The 25,820-nt window shown below is 33.7% G+C and overlaps 4 protein-coding genes across 17 annotated transcripts in view; 2 read left to right on the top strand and 2 right to left on the bottom strand.

Annotated features, from left to right (window-relative positions):
• The first annotated feature begins 75 nt into the window (after positions 1-75).
• LOC112638805 (putative odorant receptor 85d) lies at positions 76-668 on the top strand. Its single transcript, XM_025411108.1, has 3 exons — positions 76-117; positions 253-389; positions 486-668. The coding sequence occupies exons 1-3, from the start codon at positions 76-78 to the stop codon at positions 634-636; spliced, it is 330 nt and encodes a 109-aa protein (XP_025266893.1). The 3' UTR covers positions 637-668.
• A 1,688-nt stretch (positions 669-2,356) lies between these two features.
• On the top strand, positions 2,357-12,865 carry LOC105255147. Its single transcript, XM_025411082.1, has 18 exons — positions 2,357-2,492; positions 2,606-2,725; positions 6,782-6,901; positions 7,681-8,000; positions 8,144-8,278; positions 8,370-8,460; positions 8,595-8,731; positions 8,858-8,990; positions 9,075-9,123; positions 10,710-10,891; positions 11,003-11,122; positions 11,270-11,387; positions 11,456-11,720; positions 11,805-11,924; positions 12,071-12,161; positions 12,260-12,396; positions 12,507-12,639; positions 12,758-12,865. Exons 1-18 carry the CDS (start codon positions 2,391-2,393, stop codon positions 12,806-12,808), a joined length of 2,424 nt encoding a protein of 807 aa, XP_025266867.1. The 5' UTR covers positions 2,357-2,390; the 3' UTR covers positions 12,809-12,865.
• Positions 12,866-15,178: 2,313 nt separating this feature from the next.
• Positions 15,179-25,820, bottom strand: part of LOC105255123 — a 68,306-nt gene continuing 57,664 nt past the window's right edge. For 11 of the 14 annotated variants that reach the window (XM_025410999.1, XM_025411005.1, XM_025411006.1 and 8 more), the window contains 7 exons: positions 18,410-18,614; positions 17,345-17,618; positions 17,143-17,257; positions 16,907-17,029; positions 16,675-16,829; positions 16,477-16,556; positions 15,179-16,302 (listed from right to left, as the gene is read on the bottom strand). In XM_025410999.1, the coding sequence (XP_025266784.1) occupies positions 16,134-16,302; positions 16,477-16,556; positions 16,675-16,829; positions 16,907-17,029; positions 17,143-17,257; positions 17,345-17,618; positions 18,410-18,614 (1,121 nt within the window). In that variant the 3' untranslated portion in view covers positions 15,179-16,133. The remainder of the gene's footprint in view (positions 16,303-16,476; positions 16,557-16,674; positions 16,830-16,906; positions 17,030-17,142; positions 17,258-17,344; positions 17,619-18,409; positions 18,615-25,820) is intronic. The other 3 variants (XM_025411001.1, XM_025411010.1, XM_025411007.1) reach the window with 1 other exon arrangement.
• On the bottom strand, positions 20,770-24,444 carry LOC112638783. The gene has a single exon (XM_025411012.1). It carries the CDS (start codon positions 22,867-22,869, stop codon positions 20,770-20,772), a length of 2,100 nt encoding a protein of 699 aa, XP_025266797.1. The 5' UTR covers positions 22,870-24,444.

The following is a 25,820-nucleotide window of genomic DNA, read 5'->3' as shown; positions in this document are numbered from 1 at the left end:
TACTTTCAATAGAAATATCTTTTTAGATACGCAGAGTTTCTGAAAAATACATTTTCCGTAACTTTACTTATACAAATGTTCATAGTTATAGTAGCAATGAGTGTCACTTTGCTGCAAGTATGTACTTTATTGTTAAAAGTTTGCATTGCAATTTAATTTGTGACATTTGGACATTTTAAGAATCAAATTGTTAAATTTACCTTTATAATTATTTAATGAAGTAGAAATTAAAATATATTTATTGCATTCGAGATGGTAGTACAATTGGAGAACATTATTGAAACAACGAGATATATGGCATTTTTTACTGGTCAATTGGTTCATATATTCTTCTTCAGTCTGCAAGGTCAAAGATTAATAGATCATAGTTTACAAATACATGATAAGATGTGAGATGACTTCAATTCTAAAATATAGATATAATTTCACAATGGACTGTCAAAATATAAGTAATCATTGAAATGCATAATGTTACAATATTGCAGATACAATTGCTCCTGGTACAAAATACCCGTGAAATCGCAAAAACTGCTTTTAAACATCATGAGAAGAAGCTCGCAACCGAATATTTTAAGCGCTGGCAGAATATACGTTTTTTCATTGAAAAGCTTCATGACGGTAAAGAAATTTTTATGAATCTCATGTTACAAGATTCTACAAAATTATTTTTAAACATTTTAAACATTTGCTTTCATTTTAAAGGTTCTACAAGCTTCGATGTCATATTTTACCGTACTCGCGTCTTTCCAATAAACAATGATCGATAAATTGAAATAATATTTCTGTAAATTTAATAATAATGTTATGGCAATAGCCTAATATAACATTTAGAATAATATATATTAACCAAAAGTTCAGTAGCTTGTAATTGTATTTAGATTATATAATATATAGTAATATCATCAGTTTGAGTTTAAACATACAAACAAGAGATTCAAATTGATAACTGATATAAAATATCCATGATAACATAAAAATTAGTAGCCATAAGGATAACAATCTTTGATTACATTTTTCAATGACCATATATGCTTGATTTCATTATGGTACAATCGGACTTCGCAAACATATTGATGCTATGCGTGAAATTCGTTGAATTTTTTTAAAAATATTTGCTTCTAAAAAATTTATATTTTTTCTTTAAAAAAACTTTAATATAATAAGGTAAAATATATAAAACTATCCATAGACATAATAACTATAGACTGCATATTTTATCTTAACCAAAAGCAGTTTGCGACTCAAAATAGAAAGATGATATACCATTCCAAGAGCCTGCTTATTTTTTGTCAATCAGTCAGATAAAGAGAGATTTATCGATATCTATATATTTATATTTTCTTTAATATAATTTTCTCTAATTTTATATTTGAGAAAAAAGTTAGAGACTAAAAAATTACTTTTTTAATTATCTTAATTGTGATCGAAACTTATTATTTGAAAATTTTAAATATATTTTAATACTTCTTTAACTTTGGTTCTTTGATTCGAAAGATAGTTACTTGAAGTAAATTTACTTACCTATTCTAGAGTTTAATGAATTATGAATTATGCTTAATTAATAAATCGTAATTTAAATTATCCGTAATTAATAAATAAGTAATATGTAATTCGAAATGTGCAAAAATAAATTAATAAATATTTGTTTGAAGAAAATTTTCAATATACTTTCAATAGAAATATCTTTTTAAATACGCAGATTTTCTAAAAAATACTTTTTCCGTAACTTTAGTTATACAAATGTCCATAGTTATTGTAGCAATGAGTGTCACTTTGCTGCAAGTATGTACTATATTGTTAAAAATTTGTATTGCAATTTAATTTGTGACATTTGCACATTTTAAGATTCAAATTGTTAAACTGATAATCGTACTTTAATGTATTCTCAGAATAAGGAGATTGTATCGCTACGAATTCGACATGAAAGTGTGAAATATTTTACGAATTGTAGAATAAATAACCAGTATGCACGCGAATACGACGCAATATAAATTTTTTATATGATAATTGGTGTGTCATACATACCCTGTTTCATATAACCTATATCTATCAGATATCTTAACATCAAACCATTAAATATATGAAGGGAACGCTTTGCACTTACTTATTTGTATATTATAAATAATCGATACGTCTCACACGATAAGACTATTTCTACCATTTGACAGACTGTTATTTATAATCGTATGCATCACAAAACGTGATATGTGAGATTAAAGATTTTTGATATGTAGCATTTTCGTACTCCATTCTTTTCTATTAAAATATTTATTCGTTCTTTACACCGGAAAACGAGAAAAATTTAGTCAACTGTGCGCTGTTGAGGATAAAGTGTCTCTTTAAAAATTATGGAGTTTGTCTGGAATTATTATTACAGCATTACGAAAAGAATGCTATCATTGGCTGGTCAGTGGCCTTATCAGAAGAGAAAAGAGAGATTGCCTCGAATGACAATAGTATTTTTGACTGAGCTTTCCCTAATGGTTACGCAGGTTGTGACGAATTATTTCTTTATAACATGGATAAATAGAATTCAAAATTAATTAATTAAAATATAATATACAAAACATTAAATTTTATAATCTGATGATAACGATCTTTTCAGGTGGGAAGATTCATTCAATGTGGTAAAAACCTGCAATGCATCTTAATAGGTATACCGACGTATCTTCTGCACACTGTGATTATGGTGAAGTTACTCACATGTCAATTTTGTAGTAGCAAAGTATGATCATACGGAAATTTATATTACACTTTAATCACAAAACAGTTTCTTGAGTTTTTACGCGATTATTCTTAATCGCAATATTCTATTTTCTATCAGTTACTTGTAAATTATGTGTAAATATAGTTTTACAAATTTTTATAATTATTCATCACAACCTCCTACAATGATTATTAAATTATTTAACAAAGTTCAGTATTTACGTTCTAGATTAAATATCTTACTGAACAACTGTATAACGATTGGAAAAATTTGAAAAGTCAAGAAGAATACGAAATTATGAAAATATATGGAGCAAGAGCGAGATTGATTTCTTTGATTTATTCATGTAAGAAAAATTGTGTTTTCTAGATCCATTATCCAAATTATCAGTGCGCATTATTTTACGTATATATTAATCATCAGTTAACGATTATTCTGCACAAATCAAGAATACCTTTTATCGAGATATACTCTCCCAATAACTCAAAAATAAATTTTCGAGCATATTAAAATACATTATTGCTTATAATATGCATTATCAATCTCTATGCGAATTATATTTTCCTGATAAGTCAGATGCAAATTTTTAAGGATATTAAAATCGTAATATTACTAATCGTAATCCGTTTATTTAGCATATCTCTGCGAAATATATTTCCCAAGTAATTCAGAAATGAATTTTCGAGGATATTTCAACACACTATTGCTACTCGCGAACTGCATTTCTAAGTTATTAGGAGAATATAATTCATCAATCGATGGCTATTACATATATAAAATAATGCGCACTGATTGGATCGCCAACCAATAGAAAACAGACATGTTTTATATTACAACATATTTTTATTACAGCTTATTATTATATATCTTGTCCCCTGTTTGTACTATTTAGTCTTACACCAAAGATATTAGATAAGTTGTTGCCTCTTAATGAATCTCGTCCTATATTATTGCCTCAAGAGTGTCATTATTTTGTCGACGACGACAGAGAATATTTCTATTACATTTTTTTTCATGTCCTTATATCTACATTCATTTTTTTAACGGGTTTACTTGCGCATGATTGTGTGATCTTGACATATATCGAACATGTTTGCGGAATCTTTGCTGTGGCTGGGTGAGAATAATTCGTATTTTCCTGTTTTTTCTTTAATGTAATTAATAAATTAATAAGTTCAAAAAAATAAAGCCAACTATTGATTAATTACTAATTTTTACTATTTAAATGCACGTAGATTTCGTTTTGAAAACTTGGCACATAATACCGACAAAGAAAATGATAAGATAAATGTACAATCAAAAGATATACAATGTAAAACGTATAATCAAGAAATAGAATTATCCGTTCATCTACATTGGAGAGCTTTACAGTAAGTAATATGTAATCCGAAATGTGCAAAAATAAATTAATAAATATTTGTTTGAAAAAAATTTTCAATATACTTTCAATAGAAATATCTTTTTAGATACGCAGAGTTTCTGAAAAATACTTTTTCCGTAACTTTACTTATACAAATGTTCATAGTTATTGTAGCAATGAGTGTCACTTTGCTGCAAGTATGTACATTATTGTTAAAAATTTATATTGCAATTTAATTTGTGACATTTGCACATTTTAAGAATCAAATTGTTAAACTTACCTTTATAATTATTTAATGAGGAAGAAATTAAAATATATGTATTGCATTCGAGATGGTAGTACAATTGGAGAACATTATTGAAACAACGAGATATATGGCATTTTTTACTGGTCAATTGATTCATATATTCTGCTTCAGTCTGCAAGGCCAAAGATTGATAGACCATAGTTTACAAATACATTATAAGACGTGAGATGATTTAATTCTAAGATACAGATATAATTTCACAATGGACTGTCGAAATATAAGTAACCAAAGTAGTCAAAATATAAGCATTGAAATGCATAATGTTGCAATATTGCAGATATAAATGTTCCTGGTACAAAATACCCGTGAAATCGCAAAAACTGCTTTTAAACATTCTTAGAAGAAGCTCGCAACCGAATATTTTAAGTGCTGGCAGAATATACGTTTTTTCATTGAAAAGTTTCATGACGGTAAAGAAATTTTTATGAATCTCATGTTACAAGATTCTACAAAATTATTTTTAAACATTTTATACATTTGCTTTCATTTTAAAGGTTCTACAATCTTCGATGTCATATTTTACCGTACTCGCGTCTTTCCAATAATCAATGATCGATAAATTGAAATAATATTTCTGTACATTTAATAATAATGTTATGGCAATAGTCTAATATAACATTTAGAATAATATATATTAACCAAAAGTTCAGTAGCTTGTAATTGTATTTAGATTATATAATATATAGTAATATCATCAGTTTGAGTTTAAACATACAAACAAGAGATTCAAATTGATAACTGATATAAAATATCCATGATGACATAAAAATTAGTCATAAGGATAATAATCTTTGATTAAATTTTTCAATAACCATATATGCTTGATTTCATTATGGTACAATCGGTTTTCGCAAACATATTTATGCTGTGCGTGAAATTCGTTGAACTTTTTAAAAATATTTGCTGTTAAAAAATTTACATTTTTACTTTAAAAAAAACTTTAATATAATGTGGTAAAGTATATAAAACTATCCATAGACATAATAACTATAGACTGCATATTTTATCTTAACCAAAAGCAGTTTGCGACTCAAAATAGAAAGATGATATACCATTCCAAGAGCCTGCTTATTTTTTGTAAATCAGTTAGATAAAGAGATATTTATCGATATCTATATATTTATATCTTCAATCAATATAATTTTCTCTAGTTTTATATTTGAGAAAAAAGTTAGAGACTACAAGATTTTTTTTTAATTATCTTACTTGTTATCGAAACTTATTATTTGAAAATTTTAAAAATATTTTGACACCTTTCTAACTTTGATTTTTTTGTTTCGAAAGGTAGTTACTTGAAGTGAATTCACTTACCTATTCTAGAGTTCAATGAATGATGAATTATGCTGAATTAATAAATCGTAATTTAAATTATCTTTAATTAATAAATAAGTAATATATAATTCGAAATATGCAAAAATAAATTAATAAATATTTGTTTGAAGAAAATTTTCAATATACTTTCAATAGACATATTTGTTTAGATACGCAGATTTTCTAAAAAATACTTTTTCCGTAACTTTAGTTATACAAATGTTCATAGTTATTGTAGCAATGAGTGTCACTTTGTTGCAAGTATGTACTTTATTGTTAAAAATTTGTATTGCAATTTAATTTGTGACATTTGCACATTTTAAGATTCAAATTGTTAAATTGATAATCGACTTTAATGTATTCTCAGAATAAGGAGATTGTATCGCTACGAATTCGACATGAAAGTGTGAAATATTTTACGAATTGTAGAATAAATAATCAGTATGCACGCGAATACGGCGCAATATAAATTTTTTATATGATAATTGGTGTGTCATACATACCCTGTTTCATATAACCTATTTCTATCAGATATCTTAACATTTACATCAAACCATTAAATATATGAAGGGAACGCTTTGCACTTACTTATTTGTATATTATAAATAATCGATATGTCTCGCACGATAAGACTATTTCTACCATTTGACAGACTGTTATTTATAATCGTATGCATCATAAAACGTGATACGTGAGATTAAAGATTTTTGACATGTAGCATTTTCGTACTCCATTCTTTTCTACTAAAATATTTATGTATTTCGTTCTTTACACCGGAAAACGAAAAAAATTTAGTAAACTGTGCACTGTCGAGGATAAAGTGTGTCTCTTTGAAAATTATGGAGTTTGTCTGGAATTATTATTACAGCATTACGAAAAGAATGCTATCATTGGCTGGTCAGTGGCCTTATCAGAAGAGAAAAGAGAGATTGCCTCGAATGACAATAGTATTTTTGACTGAGCTTTCCGTGATGGTTACGCAGGTTGTGACGAATTATTTCTTTGTAACATATATAAATAGAATTCAAAATTATTTAATTAAAATATAATATACAAAACATTAAGTTTTCTAATCTGATTATAACGATGTTTTTAGGTGGGAAGACTCATTCAATGTGGTAAAAATCTGCAATGCATCTTAATAGGTATACCGACGTATCTTGTGCACACTGTGATTATGGTGAAGTTACTCACATGTCAATTTTATAGTAGCAAAGTATGATAATACGGACATTTATATTACACATTAATCACAAAACAGTTTCTTCAGTTTTTACGCGATTATTCTTAATCGCAATATTCTACTTTCTATTAGTTACTCGTAAATTATCTGTAAATATAGTTTTACAAATTTTTATAATTATTCATCACAGCCTCTTACAATAATTATTAAATTATTTAACAAAGTTCAGTATTTACGTTCCAGATTAAATATCTTACTGAACAACTATATAACGATTGGAAAAATTTGAAAAGTCAGAAAGAATATGAAATTATGAAAACATATGGAGCAAAAGCGAGATTGATTTCTTTGATTTATTCGTGTACGAAAAATTGTGTTTCCTAGATCTATTATCCAAATTATCAGTGCGCATTATTTTACGTATATATTAATCATCAGTTAACTATTATTCTGCACAAATCAAGAATACCTTTTAGCGAGATATACTCTGCCAATAACTCAAAAATAAATTTTCGAGCATATTAAGATACACTATTGCTTGTGAACTGCATTATCAATCTCTATGCGAATTATATTTTCCTGATATAAGTCAGATGCAAATTTTCAAGGATATTAAAAAACACAATATTACTAATCGTAATCCGTTTTATTAGCATATCTCTTTGCGAAATATATTTTACAAGTAATTCAGAAATTAATTTTCGATAATATTTCAACACAATATTGCTACTCGGGAACGGCATTTCTAAGTTATTAGGAGAATATATTTCATCAATCGATGGCTATTACATATATAAAATAATGCGCACTGATTGGATCGCCAACCAATAGAAAACAGACATGTTTTATTATATTATACTTTTATTACAGCTTATTATTATATATCTTGTCCCCTGTTTGTACTATTTAGTCTTACACCAAAGATATTAGATAAGCTGTTGCCTCTTAATGAATCCCGTCCTATATTATTGCCTCACGAGTGTCATTATTTTGTCGACCACAGAGAATATTTCTATTACATTTTCTTTCATGTCCTTATATCTACATTCATTGTTCTAACGGGTTTACTTGCGCATGATTGTGTGATCTTGACTTATATCGAACATGTTTGCGGAATTTTTGCTGTGGCTGGGTAAGAATAATTCGTATTTTCTTGTTTTATCTTTAATATAATTAATAAGTTAATAAGTTCAAAAAAATAAAGCCAACTATTGATTAACTACTAATTTTTATGCATATTAACTACTAATTTTTATGCTATTTATATGCACGTAGATTTCGTTTCCAAAACTTAGCACATAATACCGACAAAGAAAATGATAAGATAAATGTACAATCAAAAGATATACAATGTAAGACATATAATCAAGAAATAGCATTATCCGTTCATGTACATTGGAGAGCTTTACAGTAAGTAATTCGAAATGTGCAAAAATAAATTAATAAATATTTGTTTGAAGAAAATTTTCAATATAAACTTTCAATAGAAACATCTTTTTAGATACGCAGAGTTTCTGAAAAATACTTTTTCCGTAACTTTAGTTATACAAATGTTCATAGTTATTGTAGCAATGAGTGTCACTTTGCTGCAAGTATGTACTTTATTGTTAAAATTTGTATTGCAATTTAATTTGTGACATTTGCACATATTAAGAATCAAATTGTTAAATTTACGTTTATAATTATTTAATGAGGAAGAAATTAAAATATATTTATTGCATTCGAGATGGTAGTACAATTGGAGAACATTATTGAAACAACGAGATATATGGCATTTGTTACTGGTCAATTGATTCATATATTCTGCTTCAGTCTGCAAGGCCAAAGATTGATAGATCATAGTTTACAAATACATGATAAGATGTGAGATGATTTCAATTCTAATATATATATATATATATATATATATATATATATATATATATAATTTCATAATGGACTGTCAAAATATAAGTAATCATTGAAATGCATAATGTTGCAATATTGCAGATACAATTGCTCCTGGTCCAAAATACCCGTGAAATCGCAAAAACTGCTTTTAAATATCATGAGAAGAAGCTCGCAACCGAATATTTTAAGCGCTGGCAGAATATACGTTTTTTCATTGAAAAGCTTCATGACGGTAAAGAAATTTTTATGAATCTCATGTTACAAGATTCTACAAAATTATTTTTAAACATTTTATACATTTGCTTTCATTTTAAAGGTTCTACAATCTTCGATGTCATATTTTACCGTACTCGCATCGTTCCAATAATCAATGATCGATAAATTAAAATAATATTTCTGTAAACTTAATAGTATTGTTATGGCAATAGACTAATATAACATTTAGAATAATATATATTAACCAAAAGTTCAGTAGCTTGTAATTGTATTTAGAATATATAATATATAGTAATATCATCAGTTTGAGTTTAAACATACAAACAAGAGATTCAAATTGATAACTGATATAAAATATCCATGATGACATAAAAATTAGTAGTCATAATGATAATAATCTTTGATTACATTTTTCAATGACCATATATGCTTGATTTCATTATGGTACAATCGGACTTCGCAAACATATTGATGCTATGCATGAAATTCGTTGAATTTTTTTAAAAATATTTGCTTCTTAAAAATTTATATTTTTTCTTTAAAAAAACTTTAATATAATGAGGTAAGATATATAAAACTATCCATAGACATAATAACTATAGACTGCATATTTTATCTTAACCAAAAACAGTTTGCGACTCAAAATAGAAAGATGATATACCATTCCAAGAGCTTATTTTTTGTCATTCAGTTAAATAAAGAGAGATTTATCGATATCTATATATTTATATCTTCTATCAATATAATTTTCTCTACTTTTATATTTGAGAAAAAAGTTAGAGACTAAAAGATTTTTTTTTTAATTATCTTACTTGTTATCGAAACTTAATTGAAAATTTAAAAAATATTTTAACATCTTTTTAACTTTGGTTTTTTTGTTTCGAAAGATAGTTACTTGAAGTGAATTCACTTACCTATTCTAGAGTTCAATGAGTGATGCATTATGCTTAATTAATAAATCGTAATTTAAATTATTCCTAATTAATAAATAAGTAATATGTAATTCGAAATGTGCAAAAATAAATTAATAAATATTTGTTTGAAGAAAATTTTCAATATACTTTCAATAGAAATATCTTTTTAGATACGCAGAGTTTCTGAAAAATACTTTTTCTGTAACTTTAGTTATACAAATGTTCATAGGTATTGTAGCAATGAGTGTCACTTTGTTGCAAGTATGTACTTTATTGTTAAAAATTTCTATTGCAATTTAATTTGTGACATTTGCACATTTTAAGAATCAAATTGTTAAATATTGTTAATCGTACTTTAATGTATTCTCAGAATAAGAAGATTATATAGCTACGAATTCAACATAGAAATGTGAAATATTTTACAAATTGTAGAATAAAGAACCATTATGCACGCCAATACGGCACAATATAAATTTTTTATATGATAATTGGTATGTCATACATACCCTGTTTCATATAACCTACATATATATATATAACCTATAGATATCTTAACATTTACATTAAACCATTAAATATATGAAGGGAACGCTAGGTTGCACTTATTTTTTTGGATACTATAATCGCACGGTACATTTCGCGCGATGAGATATCATTTCTACCATTTGACAGACTGTTATTCATCGTATGCATCACAAAACGTGATATGTGAAATTGAATATTTTTGACATGTAGTATTTTCGCACATGACATTCTATTCTTTCCCACTTAAATATTTATTCGTTCTTTACATCGGAAAATGAGACGAAAAATTTAGTAAGCTGCACGCTATCGAAGACAAAATATCTCTTTGAAAACTATGGAATCTGTCTGGAATTATTATTATAGTATTACGAAAAGAATGCTATCATTGGCGGGTCAGTGGCCTTATCAGAATCGAAGAGAGAGATTGCTTCGAGTGATTCTAGTGACTATGACTGAATTTTCTGTGATAGTTCCACAGGTTGATGCATCCACTTACGAATTTTCTATCAGTAATTGCGAAAATGAAAATTAAGAAATTATTTGATTAAAATGTGATATAAATGTCGTGCTTTATGATACTATGTTTTAGATGGGCAAATTTATTCAATGTGACAGAGACGTGCATTGTATTTTTATGACAATACCAACATATCTAATGCACACTGTGATTATAGTGAAATTATACACATGCCAATTTAACAGTGGCAAAGTATAATAATATAAACATTTATATATTATGTATTGTTTAAAAAATATTATTTTAAATTTTTATTATTATTATTCACGCTCATATTTTTGCGATTATGGTTAAATTAAAATTCGATACAAACTAATTCTATACAAACTACTTTTCCAGATTAAAAAGCTCACTGATCAATTATATAGTCATTGGAAACATTTAGAAAGTCCAGAAGAGTGCGAAATTATGAAAATGTATGCGGCAAAAGCAAGATTATTTTCCTTCATATATTCCTGTAGGTATATATCGCTCGATTTCTATTTTACGTGTAATGAATGTAAAAAAATTTTATTTATATTGCAGCATATTATGTCATATGTTGTCCCATGTTTGTATTAATTAGTCTAACACCGCAAATATTAGATATTGTGTTACCACTCAACGAATCCCGTCCTATATTACTGCCCTATGAAGCCCATTATTTCGTTCACGATGACAGAGAATACTTCTATTACATTTTCTTCCATGCTCTTATAGCTATAATGATAGTTATAACGGGTGTACTCGCGCACGACTGCATGGTTTTGACTTACGTTGAGCATGTCTGCAGCATCTTCGCTGTAGCTGGGTAAGGATATACTAATATTTTTTCTATTATCTTTTTATATCATAAATTTGGATAAGAAATTTAGAAATATCTAAATGTTTGCAGATTTCGTTTCGAAAACTTGACATGTAATAATGCCGCAGATTTGAAAATAAATAATAGTTTAATTGGCATGTACAATCAAAAAATAGCTATATCTGTACATGCACACTGGCAAGCCTTACAGTAAGTATATATAAAGAATATTCAGTATCTTTAGAACAAATAAATCTCCTGTATCTTTCTATTCTGTATCTTTAGAAAAAATTAATAAATCGGTAACTCATTATGTGAGAAGAGATTTTCAATAGATATTTTCGTAACATTAATAGATTCGCGGAGCTTCTGGAAGATACTTTCTCCGTCACTTTTGCCATACAAATTGCGATAGTTACTGTAGCGATGAGCATTAGTTTGCTGCAAGTACGTTCTTTAATAAGAATATTGTAATTTTCTTGCGCATTTAGATAATGGAAATATTATTCAGTGCAAAAAATTAATATATATTTACCGCATTTGAGATGGCAGTACAATTAGATGACATTCTGGAAACGATAAGGTGTACGGCATTTGTTGTTGGTCAATTGATTCATTTATTTTGTTTCTCTCTGCAAGGCCAAAAATTGATAGACCATAGCTTACAAATGCACGATAAGATGTAAGATGACAATTCCAATTTTAATATGTATAAATCTACGATTGAGATTTAGAGTTAAATTGAAACTGAAGAAATTGATTACTGAAATGCATATCACTACAATATTGCAGATACAATTGCTCCTGGTATAAAATACCAGTAAAATCACAAAGACTGCTTCTAAACGTGATGAGAAGGAGCTTGCAACCGAATATTTTGACCGCCGGAGGACTTTATATTTTTTCCCTGAAAAGTTTTACTACGGTAAAGAAGATTTTAAAATAGATTTTCACCAATATTATAATCTTTATAATATAATATATATAGTATAATGCGTCTTTAGAGAGTTCCTTTAAGGAAATATTTTATTCTTATTTCAAAGGTTCTGCAATCTTCGGTATCCTATTTTACGGTACTTGCGTCCTTCCAGTAATCAATGATCGATATATTCAAATAGTATTTATGTACAATTATAATATATAACAATGTTATGACAAATAGATTATTGCATTAAAAATAATATGTATACGTACCTTTAAATTTCTCACATTTAAAAAAATTATCTTGTTAATACATTATCGAAATAATATATATATAATTTTAAGTTTTTCAAGTTTTACAAGTGAAATTACACAAATATTCGCGAATAAGGAAATGAACAAAGTTGGCAAATGGAAAACAACAATAAGAAAGGTAATATTTTTACTTGAAATGCTGATGTAATCATCTAACATAATCTTTGTGATCTATCATGAGGTAAGTTATTAATTATCGCGATTTCCGAATTCACAAATTTTGGTAATGGACTAGGTTTTATTTGCATCTAGGATATATAATACAATGTAATATTATTAGAACGCGAGTGCAAGATGTGAAAACAAATAAAGTGAAATCGTTAACTAATAAAAAATTTGAAAAAAAATTAATCAAAATTATTGATATGAGCGAGTTATATATTATATGTTAAATCGAAACGATAGCATTACTCTAACCATTGAATTTTTGATATTATCAATAATATCACTTAATATAAATACAATTTTTTTCATATATATAGAGTGAAATTTGTATATATATCGTGAAAATATATATATAATATACTATATAGCTTTCTTCAAAAATGTTAAATTTAAATTAATACTAATAAAAAGAGAATTATGTTACACTTATTATCAATATATCCTAAAAATTTTAGAACCGCCAATTCTTTTCATGAACGAGAAGAAGGACTGGACAACATAGAATCAACGATCTCTTCTAGTTGTCTTGTAACGCATTAAACTTGAAACTTTAAATCTTAGAATTTAACGGGATATGTATGGATATATGCGCACGTGTATGCACAAAATTGCGTGATACACAAAACGTAATGTTTCTTGACGCACGCGAGCAAGCTCGTATCTTCATTGCACATTTAATAATATATTTAGATGTATCTGAGATAGATTTCAGACTTCTTTAAATTACGTTGATTAGAAAACAAAATTTGTTTACTTTTACATTACCACACATTTGAGATAGAAATATAATATTAAAATAAAAAATTTTCTTTTTCAAGCTTTGATCTTCTCTTCGGGAAAGAAAAGAAAGACCGTAAGTTAAATGTGCTCTGAAGATACGGAGCGAAGAAAAGAGGGACGATCTTCGGTCCTTTGCACAAATTCTTTTTGAAGGTAAAAAAACGACACTTTACCATATTCGAATCATATTATCGGGTACACTTCGGCGTCTGTATAATGCCCTTGTCACATTACATCTTTCTCTCTCTATATTTCTCTAGAATTATTGTAATAATAGTATTGTCTGATTCTCGACTGCGTTCGTTTCTTGTTATTCTAGCGTTTATAAGGTAGGCGATCGTGTAATGGTGAAGTGACATTAGAGAAGATCAACTTGGATAATCGCCGACAATCTTTTTTCCATCTCGCGAGGAAACTGGTAATTCCTTCATCGATGATTTGCATGTTCATAGTCGTTTGTAGTATGTATATGTATATACATATCTTTGTTACATGTCTGCATGCTCGTGATAACGTTGCGATATTTGCTAATTATTCGTGTGATACATGATATTTTTATATATATGTATATATTATATATTATCATGCGATGTACACAGTATATATGATCTCTGTATGCGCATATGTATAAGTATAGATGTATATGTATATAGATATATATATATATATATATATATATATATATCTATTCTATATATGTTGTATATTTATATATAACTCTCTGTGGGTACAAATAATGTTTACAAAAATATTAATTTGGGTAGGCAAACTTTCAATTATAAGTCCGTTAGTCTCGAAATACTCACAAATCCAACAATAACAGTGATTTTATCTACAATATACGAAATCATAGGGAAACCGCCGTTCTCTCTAATTCAACACAAATTTCCGCGCGCAGATTCTAATTCTTGCCCCTCGGAAAAAACAGCTGCCCTAAAATCTCAAATTATATCATCCGCTATCTCGGATATTTCGGAACTTTTCGATGTCGTACTTTCTTTACACTTGTTTTTTTTCGATGATACATCGCGAAACTCGCCGGACGTTGACTTGAAGATAGAAGATATCTTCCTTGATAGCGGTAAGCGCGCTTGCCAGAAACAGTAACAACAATAATTTACTAAAATCGTTATCGTACACTACTTACAAATTCTACTTACAAATTTGCGTATTCTAGCGGACTATCTTGCTAATCTTTTGGTAAATCCGACGCCAGAAAGGGCCCTGATACGATCAGTAATTCTGACTATTCTTGGTATTTTAATTATCAATAAGATTCTTGGTATTTTAATTATCAATAAGATCGTTTGATTTTATGAGAATCATACCAAATTGTCGATATGTTACATTAGATGCGAGATGTGATATCGATATTGATGTGTATTTTAAATGTTGATACTTTAACGATAATAATTCTGATCGTATGAGAGCTCCATTAAGCCTCGCCGCAAACACATTGACACTTCTAATATTTATCTTAATTGCGTTATTGATAGCTTCATCGTTAGATCCAAAAAGGAAGACGTGTGACATTCTTTACTTTTCAATGTGAACGCTTAACCCTCTCAAATAATTTATCGTTCAGGGAGATAAGAATATTGCTCACATTGCATGATGTATGATTTTTATTCACCGAACTTTCGGAAATTTTCATGCGACACGATCGCGAGGATTTAATTAGACGTTTCATTCGTTGTATTGGTGACATTTCGCGAATTATGTGTATCATATAATTATATCAATTTTTTTCGCGCGAATTATCATATAATTGTTATCATAAATATATTGTATCTCCAAAATGTGTGGAATTAAAACATATTCATTAAATAATATCGAAAATATAAACATATGATTAAAACTTAATTATTAAGCTACAAAAGAGACGGCAATTAAAATTTTTTGATGTAAGATGCGCGTCTAATAAAACTGCAAACATACAAAATAAAACAGAGATAAAATAATAATCATAATTGATACTTATTTGCTGCAACGTAGTCATGCTAAAAACAAAAGTTAAAAATCCCAGAGGTTCGCAAAAATCTCTATCGATCTTATCGATGACTTGTGAAAACTCTTCTCAATCAAGGATGCTGAAAGTATTTATATCGCCGGAAACGATCGGGTTAAACGCAAAGAAATTCGCTGTCTACCTTAACGATTCCGTTTAATGCTTTGGTGAATATTATCCTGGACCTTGATACGATGCGCAACGTTCAAGTCCCGGATCGTCGGCCTTCCTCACAATCTCTCCACGTAGTTTCCGGGGAAGGTGCCGAAGTAGCCGGTTCTCTGGCTGGAACCGACGTACCATCCATCGTCGCACTTTTCCATAACGTACACTGTATCGCCCTCCTTCAATTCCAGCTCGTCGTCGTTCTGCGGCTTGTAGTTGTACAACGCTCGATACCTTTATGAGAAGCAAGGAGTTTTTATTTGTATACAAATTAAACAATATATTTTTTTCAATAAAATAATGAATGCATACAAATTAAAAATTAAACTTGAGAAGTAATTCGAATTAAATTCTTTAAGACGATAGAGTATTAAAGATTTCATTGAATTAAAGAACTCGCAGACTTACGGAATTGGTTCCGAATGCGTGTCAATGTGCAACGTTTCACTGAGTTGCGATACATGCAACTTGCTCCCTCCCATACGTGGCTGCAAGAACAAAAGACATCTGTTACGCGAATATTTATTAACAGTCTCTCATTTTATATTAAAACCTTGAACAACGTTTCCGTTGACAACGATATAAGATATCGCGCGAGATAATTACCAGTGAATTGTAATGGGGCTGGGTTGTGTTGATATTGACCGGGATGGACGGCACGTAATGATGGGGTCCCATACTCAGTTTCCCTCCGGACGAGCCGTTCGCTAAGAGACTGTGCGCCGCCGGAGACGCGACCGGTTTGTTCTGAATCGGTGTCTCTGAAAAATATACATTTTTTTCATACAAATCTCGTCGATTTGATATCGCAATTGAATTTCTCGCTTCTGCAAATTACCTGATCGATGTCCGGGTTCCACGATGACTTCGACGTAGGAGATCGGAAATATTCCCTTTCTGTTTCCTATGCGACCTTCGTACCAATTTTCGTCGACTCTTCTCGTCAGGACCACTAATTCGCCTGTAAACAAATACACCGCGTGAGAAACGATAATTCGAAAAATAATTTGGACGTACAATTTTATCTCAAGATAAATTTAAAAAATTCTCTCTCGACTTGTAACCGTAGCTCACCTTTCACTAAGGACAATTCGAGATTAGTCTGGGCAATGAAGTTGAACTTGGCCCGTGCTTGTCCTTCATGAGCCTTCTTCGGTGTCGTTCGCATCGTACCGTCGTACGGTAGAATCTGCATTATTAAAGGTTAAAAATTTGTTTAGCCACGCGAGCATACTTTTCGCGTTATACTTTTACAATCTGGATCAGCGATTTATACCTCGACATAGTTGGAAGGAAACAGCCCGATCATCGCATTGTACTCTCCTTCGTACCAGTTCTTGTCAACTTGTCGTCGGACAAATATGATGTCACCGCGTCGGAAAGTCAATTCCCGCGAGGACTGCCCGACAAAGTTGTATAACGCCCGCGCGATCAAACGCGGTTCCGGTGTTTGATCTTGAGACCGACTTCGCTGGGTCAGATCGTCCACGAAATCGTCATAGCGATTCAGAGGTATAGGCGACTTCTGCGAGGGTCTGCAATTGTTGAAACTGTCGAAATCAAACTATTTCTCGAACCGTGGACTGTCTTTTCTGTTTGCTCCAAGCAAATGCCATTCCATTTCCCGATGATTATCGAGTATTTACGGATGTATAGATTTCCAAGAGAAATGTAGATTTTATTCTTTTCCAATTTTTTTATTTTCAATCATCTTTAGCTTTATATTCTTTATCGAAATTTAAAATAATCGGTCGATATTTTACAGTCAAATACTTGATAATCTTCATTAGGAGCTACGTTAGTTTAATTTCATCTGCTTTCCTTCAACCAAGGTAACTGGGATTTTCTACTATCACAAACATTCAAGAACGAGGAGCATCTTTCCCTGGAGGGGGGAAAAATGTCGATGAAATCTCTCTCTGTCTCTCTTTCTCTCTCGATTTCTCTATTTACCTGCTCACCTACGCGTTCATTGTAACGCCCGCGTAAAACAACTCACGACGCGCGACGCGTTACGCAATGGCTGTTGGTGAATAGCAGGAAGTGTTTACAAACCAACGACAAGCTGAGAATGCACATGTCCCATGTTATAAACATCTTTTAAAATATTATCTTGTCGGAAAAAATGCAGCGAAAATCAAGTACACATCTTTCAGCGCAAAATGTCGAAATAAAAATTAAGAAAAGCGTTCGTTTTTTTTTTTTTCATTTCTTTAATAATTTCCCTCCCTCTAAAAAAGGAAAAGATAAAAACTCCTCAGTTCGAACTTTCTCCCGCGATTTCTCGAATTAAAAAGATGATAAAAAGAGAGAGAAATAGGAAGAGATTGTTTGCACTTACATAAAGTTATCCGTGTGCCTGCGGGAGTCGATGTCGTGCAACTCCTGGAGATACTTGCGACGACGCTCCTCCTGGTAGACGCGCCGCATATTCTCCGCGCTTCGCCGCGCGAGCTCCTCCTCGCTCAGCGGTTCCTTCGCCTCTGTACGCACCGGCGAGCGATAGTGAATCGTCACCTCACCCTCCACATAACGCCTCGGCGATTCTGCGTTAAATAATGGACGTTTTTATCGGCATCGATCGGCCGCGAGCTGAATAAGAGCGCGCGTTTTATCGTATTTTTTTGGGGACACTGGGTATATATTTACGCAACTGTATTCAATTATACTCCCAAGTGTGTCTAACATACTTGTTATTTTCGACTTCAATTATTCGATTGATACGAGCGTCTTATTGGGTGTTAGTTTCAAAACACGTGTCGTTTTATCGAGTTATTAATCGCGTCATCATCCGATTATCCTCCCATTGAATCCTTGTTATTATTAAAAGTGATGATGGCATGCATTTTGTCGGTCAAGCATTTGTATTTGCAAATCCTGATCATGTCAAATAAGATCGTCGCGATTACGTAATTATTCTGATAGTTAACGTGGCTTTAACAGGATCATTCGAAGGAGATTTTCCGACGTGCTCCAAAGTTCGCAATTATTCATCCGAGGATGTTCAAGTCCGACAGAATTACTGGAGCATGCGAACATCGTATCTCGCGCGTCATATCATTTTATAGAGAAAGATTGAATCATAGGCAAACATGAGAGACAGCGACTCGACCCACTTAGAGGCCGGTCGCTTGTTTAGCTCATTCCTAGAACATATGGCTTCTTCGCCAAGAGAAACGCTATTTAAACCGCGGTCATCGACCAGAGAGATAAAAACCTAGACTCGGTCTTTAAACATAATTTTAAACGCTTGATTACATCTGATGACGCGCACGCGACTGGATAAATGTCGAGTTTTAAATAATTTACAACGATCCACGACGTTATAACATACACGTATTATCTTCGCGAACATCCTCGGAAGAGGATCCTCAGTTTGCCGCACATTCGCGAATAATCTTTACTGATTTATGCAAAAGCACGAAGAGAACAGTCAACGACCGGCTCGCGCGAAACTTCCCTCTCGCCTCTTATCAGAGATACCACGTGTGAGGGCTTATACGAAGCTTCATATTTCAGGAGAGAGCAGAAGTGCTACGCACGCACCTGTTCATCAGCGAACGCGCTACGCGGGATAATGACCAGGTTTATCGCGACGAGGTGCAACGCACGCACGCACAATGCGTCGGACAGCACCGAGACCGTACGACTGATAACACGGTATCCAGCTTGCAACCATCTCCAACGGGAAAGCGCAATCGCGAGATGCGTTTAGGGGAAAAACAGATACGCCGTAAAAGAACGAGTAAGTCCGTTGATATGCAAAATTTTTGTGGCAAAAATTTCTGATACTTTAAATATTAAAATAATATTTATATATCTGTATAAAAAATAATATTTAAATACCTATGTCAAAAATAATATTTAAATACCTATATGAAAAATAATATTTAAATACCTATATAAAAGTAAGATGATAAAAAAGATGCGGGAGGAAGAGATGATTATTACCTCGCGTCTTAATATGAGAGATTGAAATCTCTTTTTTAAATCAGTGACTTTCATTCTTTCCCAGTGAAATCGCGCTAGATTCGCCCAGTAGTTTCGTACCGTTAGCGTAATTCTATTTGTAAAGCGTGTAACGACTCGAACTCGCGAAGCGTCTGTTATAAATGTCGAAATGAGAAACCGAATTTCAATCTCACGCGGAACCTCCCGTTGGCACCTTTCACCGCTTTCATTCAGCGAGATTCTCACATGATCGATTCTTCCTCTTTCTCTTATTTGTTGGGTCTATTTTTTTATTTACGGTATTTTACGATTCACTTTTCTGTTTTCTCTTGGTACAATTTAATTCCATTTTGATCGTTGACATTCGTAAATCGTGGGAGACTACTTTCTTTCGTTATTCTAGCAAATTGTGAGGTGCGTGTGCAACATTAATTATTTCTAAGAAACAAATTTCATTTTTCTATTGTTATATTATTATTTTTCTATTATCATATTCTGTAAAGATATTTTTCAACATGTTGCGTACCGACTCGATTCGGAACCTGATTATATCGCGTTTTTTTAATTAACATAACGCGGAAAAGGCCACCGGAATACGAAACCTACTTTACGCTACTTCATTATGCTTTACTCTATCTTTTTCGCCTCTTCAATCATCACCAACAGCTATAGCAAAATGATTCTAACAGAGCCGCGCGGCTATTTACGCGCAGCAGGAAGAGCATTATTTCAGGAAAATTGTGCGCATGTTTACTGACTGTACGGAATCGGTCCGTAGACCGTAGACGGAAGCGTGCTTCCGGCGGCGTGAAGTCCGCCAATCGGACTCGTCTGATCGAACAAAGGGTTGGCTCGGCGGTCACGGCGGGAGGCATCAGGGTCAATCGGACGTCTGACAGGATCTACCGTCATCCGCGGATCGCTGCTGAGGTTCTTGCAATCGTTGACGAGCTGCGGCGATCGAAGATCATCGACCAGCGAGAGATCGCCGCAGGATTTGCGTAGGAAAGACAGTCGTCTTCCATCGTTTCTTCCGCAAAATTGACCACTTCGAGGCGCACCTACGTCGTTGATCCTTGTAACGTTGCCGACGACGCGGTCCCGTTTGTTTTCAGCGGTAAGCAGATCTTTTACAAGATCCTCCTGGCTGCGCAGAATAGCCACGTCGATGCTATAGTCGTTTAGATATTTCCTTTCGTCCGCCTCCATGCGTTCGCATTGTTCATTCACCATGCTGAGGTCCAACGGGGGAGGAGGAGCAACTTTCCCGATCTTGCTCCGTGAGGTCAAACGCTTGAGCGAGACTGTCGTCGCCTTAGATATCGATTGTCCATGGTCGATCGAGCGTATCGGACCCTCGTGTCCCGATCGTTGCTCCCGACATTGGCCCGACCCGTGACCCGATCTCGCGATATGAGAATCGAGCGCGTAATCGTCCGACGCGGATCCCTCGGGAACATTGACCGCTCGTGCAACGTAAAGCGGAGCGTCGAGGTTCTGCTTCTGGATCGTCAGATTCGGCAGGGATTTGCAGAGATCCTGGCGTATCCTTCCGTCGTTCCTCGACGCGACATTGCGGTTCGACCGCTTTTGAGGGATCGTCCAAGGACAGGGTTCATTTTGCGAGAGTCGGTTCCAGTTTCGCTCCAACTTGTCCCGCGCCGGTCGATCAGTCGCGTCGCAATGATGTCCGTTTCTGATGCAACGATCGCTTGGCAAAGTTCCGTCCCGTCGAGAATCGATCTTTGAGTCTCCGCCAAAGATGTACTCGGGCAGGTTCCTCTTTCGGCGCCACGCGCCGCGATCAATTTCGTCTTCGCGGCACTGATTATCGAGTATTCTTCGCTCGCATGTCGCTTCTCGAGCTTCGACAATCGGCGAGCCCTCGTTTCGTTCGTTATTCATCTCTTCAGGATTAACGACCGGGACATTTCTCACGTTGACGTGTCTTATCTCGCTTCCGGGTAGAATATTGACGAGCACCTTGCCATTTTTCCGGACATCGTCATCATTCTCGCGATCGATTCCAGGTGAATTCATGTTGAATTTCCTATGCGGGACGATGTTATTCCTTCTGGCGAATTCGACCAACACGTCGTCCTCCTCTTCCTCTTCTGGAGTACGCGTTGTCTGCGTCCGAGACTTGCGATCATTTATACTACTCATGGACGATTGATTGCTCTGGCTGGTGAGCGTCTCGGTGCTGCCGAATCCGGTGCAACGCCTGGACGTCTGATTGCCCCTGCCGAAGTTCTTGGAATGCAATCCGCTGGAATCCCGTGGCGCATTTCTCGTATCAGCGAAGAACTGTCGCCGGAGATAACGATTGTGCTCGAAAATCTCGTGCAACCGATCCCTGCTGTTGCTGAAGTGCTCCTTCTCGAGTCCAATGGGGTGACGCGCCGAGGAAAAATGTGCGACGGGACTTGCGTAGGAACGCGTTTCCTCTTGCAGGTAACTTCGATCTCCCGCAGAGATCTCATGGACGGTCGGTTCGAGTCGTGCACCACCTGAACCACCGCAGTAATAGTCCTTGTAATCCTTGTAAAAGTACTCCCGCTCAAAATCCGTCCTCGGCTTCCAACTCCAACGGGAGTTCTCCGGCTCCAGATAGCTCTCTGGGTCTCTTTGCGAGAGCGCGTCGGGATCATCGCAAAGCACCGTGCATGCCCGTTGCATTTCCGGCATAGAACCTCGATGATAGGTATGCCTCTCGATGGTACGGGCCATCGGTCTGACGTCGCAACGTCTCTCCAGGTTGTGGATGTCGTTCGCCAGGCTGGTCCACTGAACACTGCGCTCCAGATCCGCGACGCGCGGCAATATCGTCTTGCTTTCCATCTCATTCATCACGAAATACGAAATCGTCTGCGAAAAATTGATGCATTTGCACGACGATTTATCATTCAACTATCTTCCCGAGTGTCTCTTAGTCTTGCTTTGTGCCTTGTTATCGGATTCAGAGATTGCGAGTCGAGGTTCCCTTTATCAAGCGTTATTGAGTTTCCTGAGAGATAAAATCGATGAGCGCATCGCCGCGTCGGATATTACTCAAAATCCGATTTCCCGATTATGATCCTCGCGAAATTAATTGCGCGATAACACGCGAGCAGAATGGAAAGCGCGATATGCCGTTAAGCAACTTGGACGTGCTTGTGGCTTCGCCGACGAGTCTTCGGAAAACCGCGCGCGCGGAGAAACGCGATTTATTATTGCCATCGGACGATGACTCGCGATCGTTTATTTAAACGTCACGTCCGACTTCTTCTATGTCGGTTTGGATATTAAGAACCGCGTAAAATCGTTGTAACGGTTACTCGAACGGATGTGGAAACGCGCGAGGTGCAACATCGACTATCAAGGTCGAAACGATCGGTGTCGTTCCGTGTCACGTTTTTCGCTGCTGTGCCAATACGCATTCGCGAAATGCCGCGTGTAATATTAATATACAGAGTGATCTATAAATATGTAATTGTGCTTATTCAATTATTTGTTTTAAGTAAATAAGATTCGAAAAAAATTTTCATGATTGTTCATCATCTTTTCGTGCAGACATGATATTATTCTGGGCAAAGTAATGATGTTAACTCTTTAATTAGCAGTTTCTCAATGCATAATTAACGAAAATGAACCTGACCTTTTCGCGTAATTTTTACGAATGCTATGTATGCGGAAAAATATCGTAAGGAAAACATCATTTAGGGAAAATTATAGCATTGTTGTAGGAATAGAGATATTCAAAAGTTATTGAAAGAAGATTCGCCTTATTAAGGATCCTCTCCTATCATTCCTCCGAAGTATCTTAAGTGTCTTAACAAAGCGTGTTTGTTGTTCCGACGAAATCTTTTCCTTAGAAAGGTGCTACTTGCACTCTCATGGCTATTCTATTTAAATGAGCACCGAGTTTCCAGCGCAATGTGGATCAACATATTCGCGAGAAAGACGGTATCGTATCGTTTTTTTTTCAAGGAGAATGAAAGTTTCACATCGGCGACTTATTTCCATTCCATTCTGCGTTCAATTATTTCCTACAAATTTGCAAATCCTTCTTAACAATATCTTAAAAACGTTTATCGCGACTGAATCCGATTTTTATTTGAAATAGACCATTTTGGGAATTCTGGAATATCTGGCAATCGTGTGCAAATTTCACGAGTTCTCGATAAGAACGTGTCGTTCAAAGTCCGAGAGGCAAACTCACGTCGACGAAAGCCGGTGATATCAGACGCGATAACCTTGCACGTAGGTACAATCGACTCGAATTCACTCTAACGTAATCGTCGATTAAATAAGCGCGATTATCGTCATTATCGATCACGCACTGATAACTCCGCGAGATCGTCGCGAATTTATTTTGGACTTGGAAGAGAAATTCAACGGCGCGTTCGACGCGCTTCTTCGAAGCAGAATCGAATCCTTTCTTACACTTGCCATTTACACTCGCACCTCTTTTTGACACCTGTTAATGAAAGAACCTGCGTCGCGCGACGCACGCGAAACGCGTCTGAGGAGGTTCCACGACGTCAGCACCGGTTATCGCGACTCCCTACTCCTTGGAGAATGGTTCACCAAGCACGAATCTCGAGGAACGTCTTCGGATTTGCGACGCACTCGCCCAACTCGAATGTTGTTTATATCGAAAACAGGATTCGTCATCGATCTATATTTCGGGATATTAAAGTCGACGATTAAAATTAATTCTCTGCGAAAACGCGCAACTGATATGAAAATATATATGAAATTATTCCTGTTATATAACGTTACATCTCATAAAATCGTAATAACATCTAAATATAACAAGGTATCTCTTAATTACGTAATTTTTATGGGGAAACTCGCGCGAGGTAAACGCTACTTCCTCCAAGTCGTTATCCGCGAAGATAAAAAATCATATTCGTCGCGCTAGAAAAGCGTTCAAGGCCGCTTACAAAGCCGCGTTGTTAGTTGTTGCGACGCAAACGTACATCGCGGACTTTATTATTACATTCGTTTCATCGCTTTTTACAATACATTATTAATTGATCACAATTTTAATGATACAATATCGATATTTGTTTTCCTTCTCTCGCGTGTATCTTGTGGAGATTTAATAAAAATAGAGGAGCAAAGTTCAACAGAATAGATTCCATTATCGAGAAGGCATTATTCGACGAGTCTGTCGAAGAGCGGGAAAGTATCAATCATTGCGAGATTAGATAAAAGACAATTGCATCCAGGTTGTCTTTGTACGCGTTAAATATTTGGAATGACGCTATTTGCGCGTACAATGCCAAGGATAATCTCACGTTAAAGACTCGGTCACATAAGCTTGCAATTAGGTATGCTAATTATATTATGCAATGACGGCAAGTGACTATTCATACGCAGCAAGTCGGATTTATCGCGCGATATTATAACCGGACTACGTGGACGACTACTTTGGCTTTGCGCATGGTCATCGTCGAAAATAATCGTGACCGCGACTACTTATCCAATTTTAACAACGCAATAAGTTATATATACTATAGTACATGTTCTCTCTAGGAAATATTGTGTCTATGATAGAGTTGAAATCATCGAATTTTTTTCTTTTGATGATAATTAAACAAACAATATTTGTTGAGAATCCAATAAATTCTAATTGTCGATGAAAAATATGTTGAACGCGTACAAAAAAAATTAAATAATGCCATTATTCATTATTTAAATTAATTTAAAATAATGAAGAAAAATTATGTATTCAAGAGATAACAGAATACGTTGAATGAGAGTTCTCGATTGCGTGCGGTCACATTACTGTAAGCGTGTAAATTGAACGTCAG

This window comes from Camponotus floridanus, unplaced genomic scaffold, assembly GCF_003227725.1.
Source record: "Camponotus floridanus strain SB8 unplaced genomic scaffold, Cflo_v7.5 scaffold37, whole genome shotgun sequence".
NCBI classification, from domain to species: domain Eukaryota; kingdom Metazoa; phylum Arthropoda; class Insecta; order Hymenoptera; family Formicidae; genus Camponotus; species Camponotus floridanus.
The sequence above is the reverse complement of the archived record's forward strand: the minus strand, read 5'-3'. Positions and strand labels throughout refer to the sequence as shown.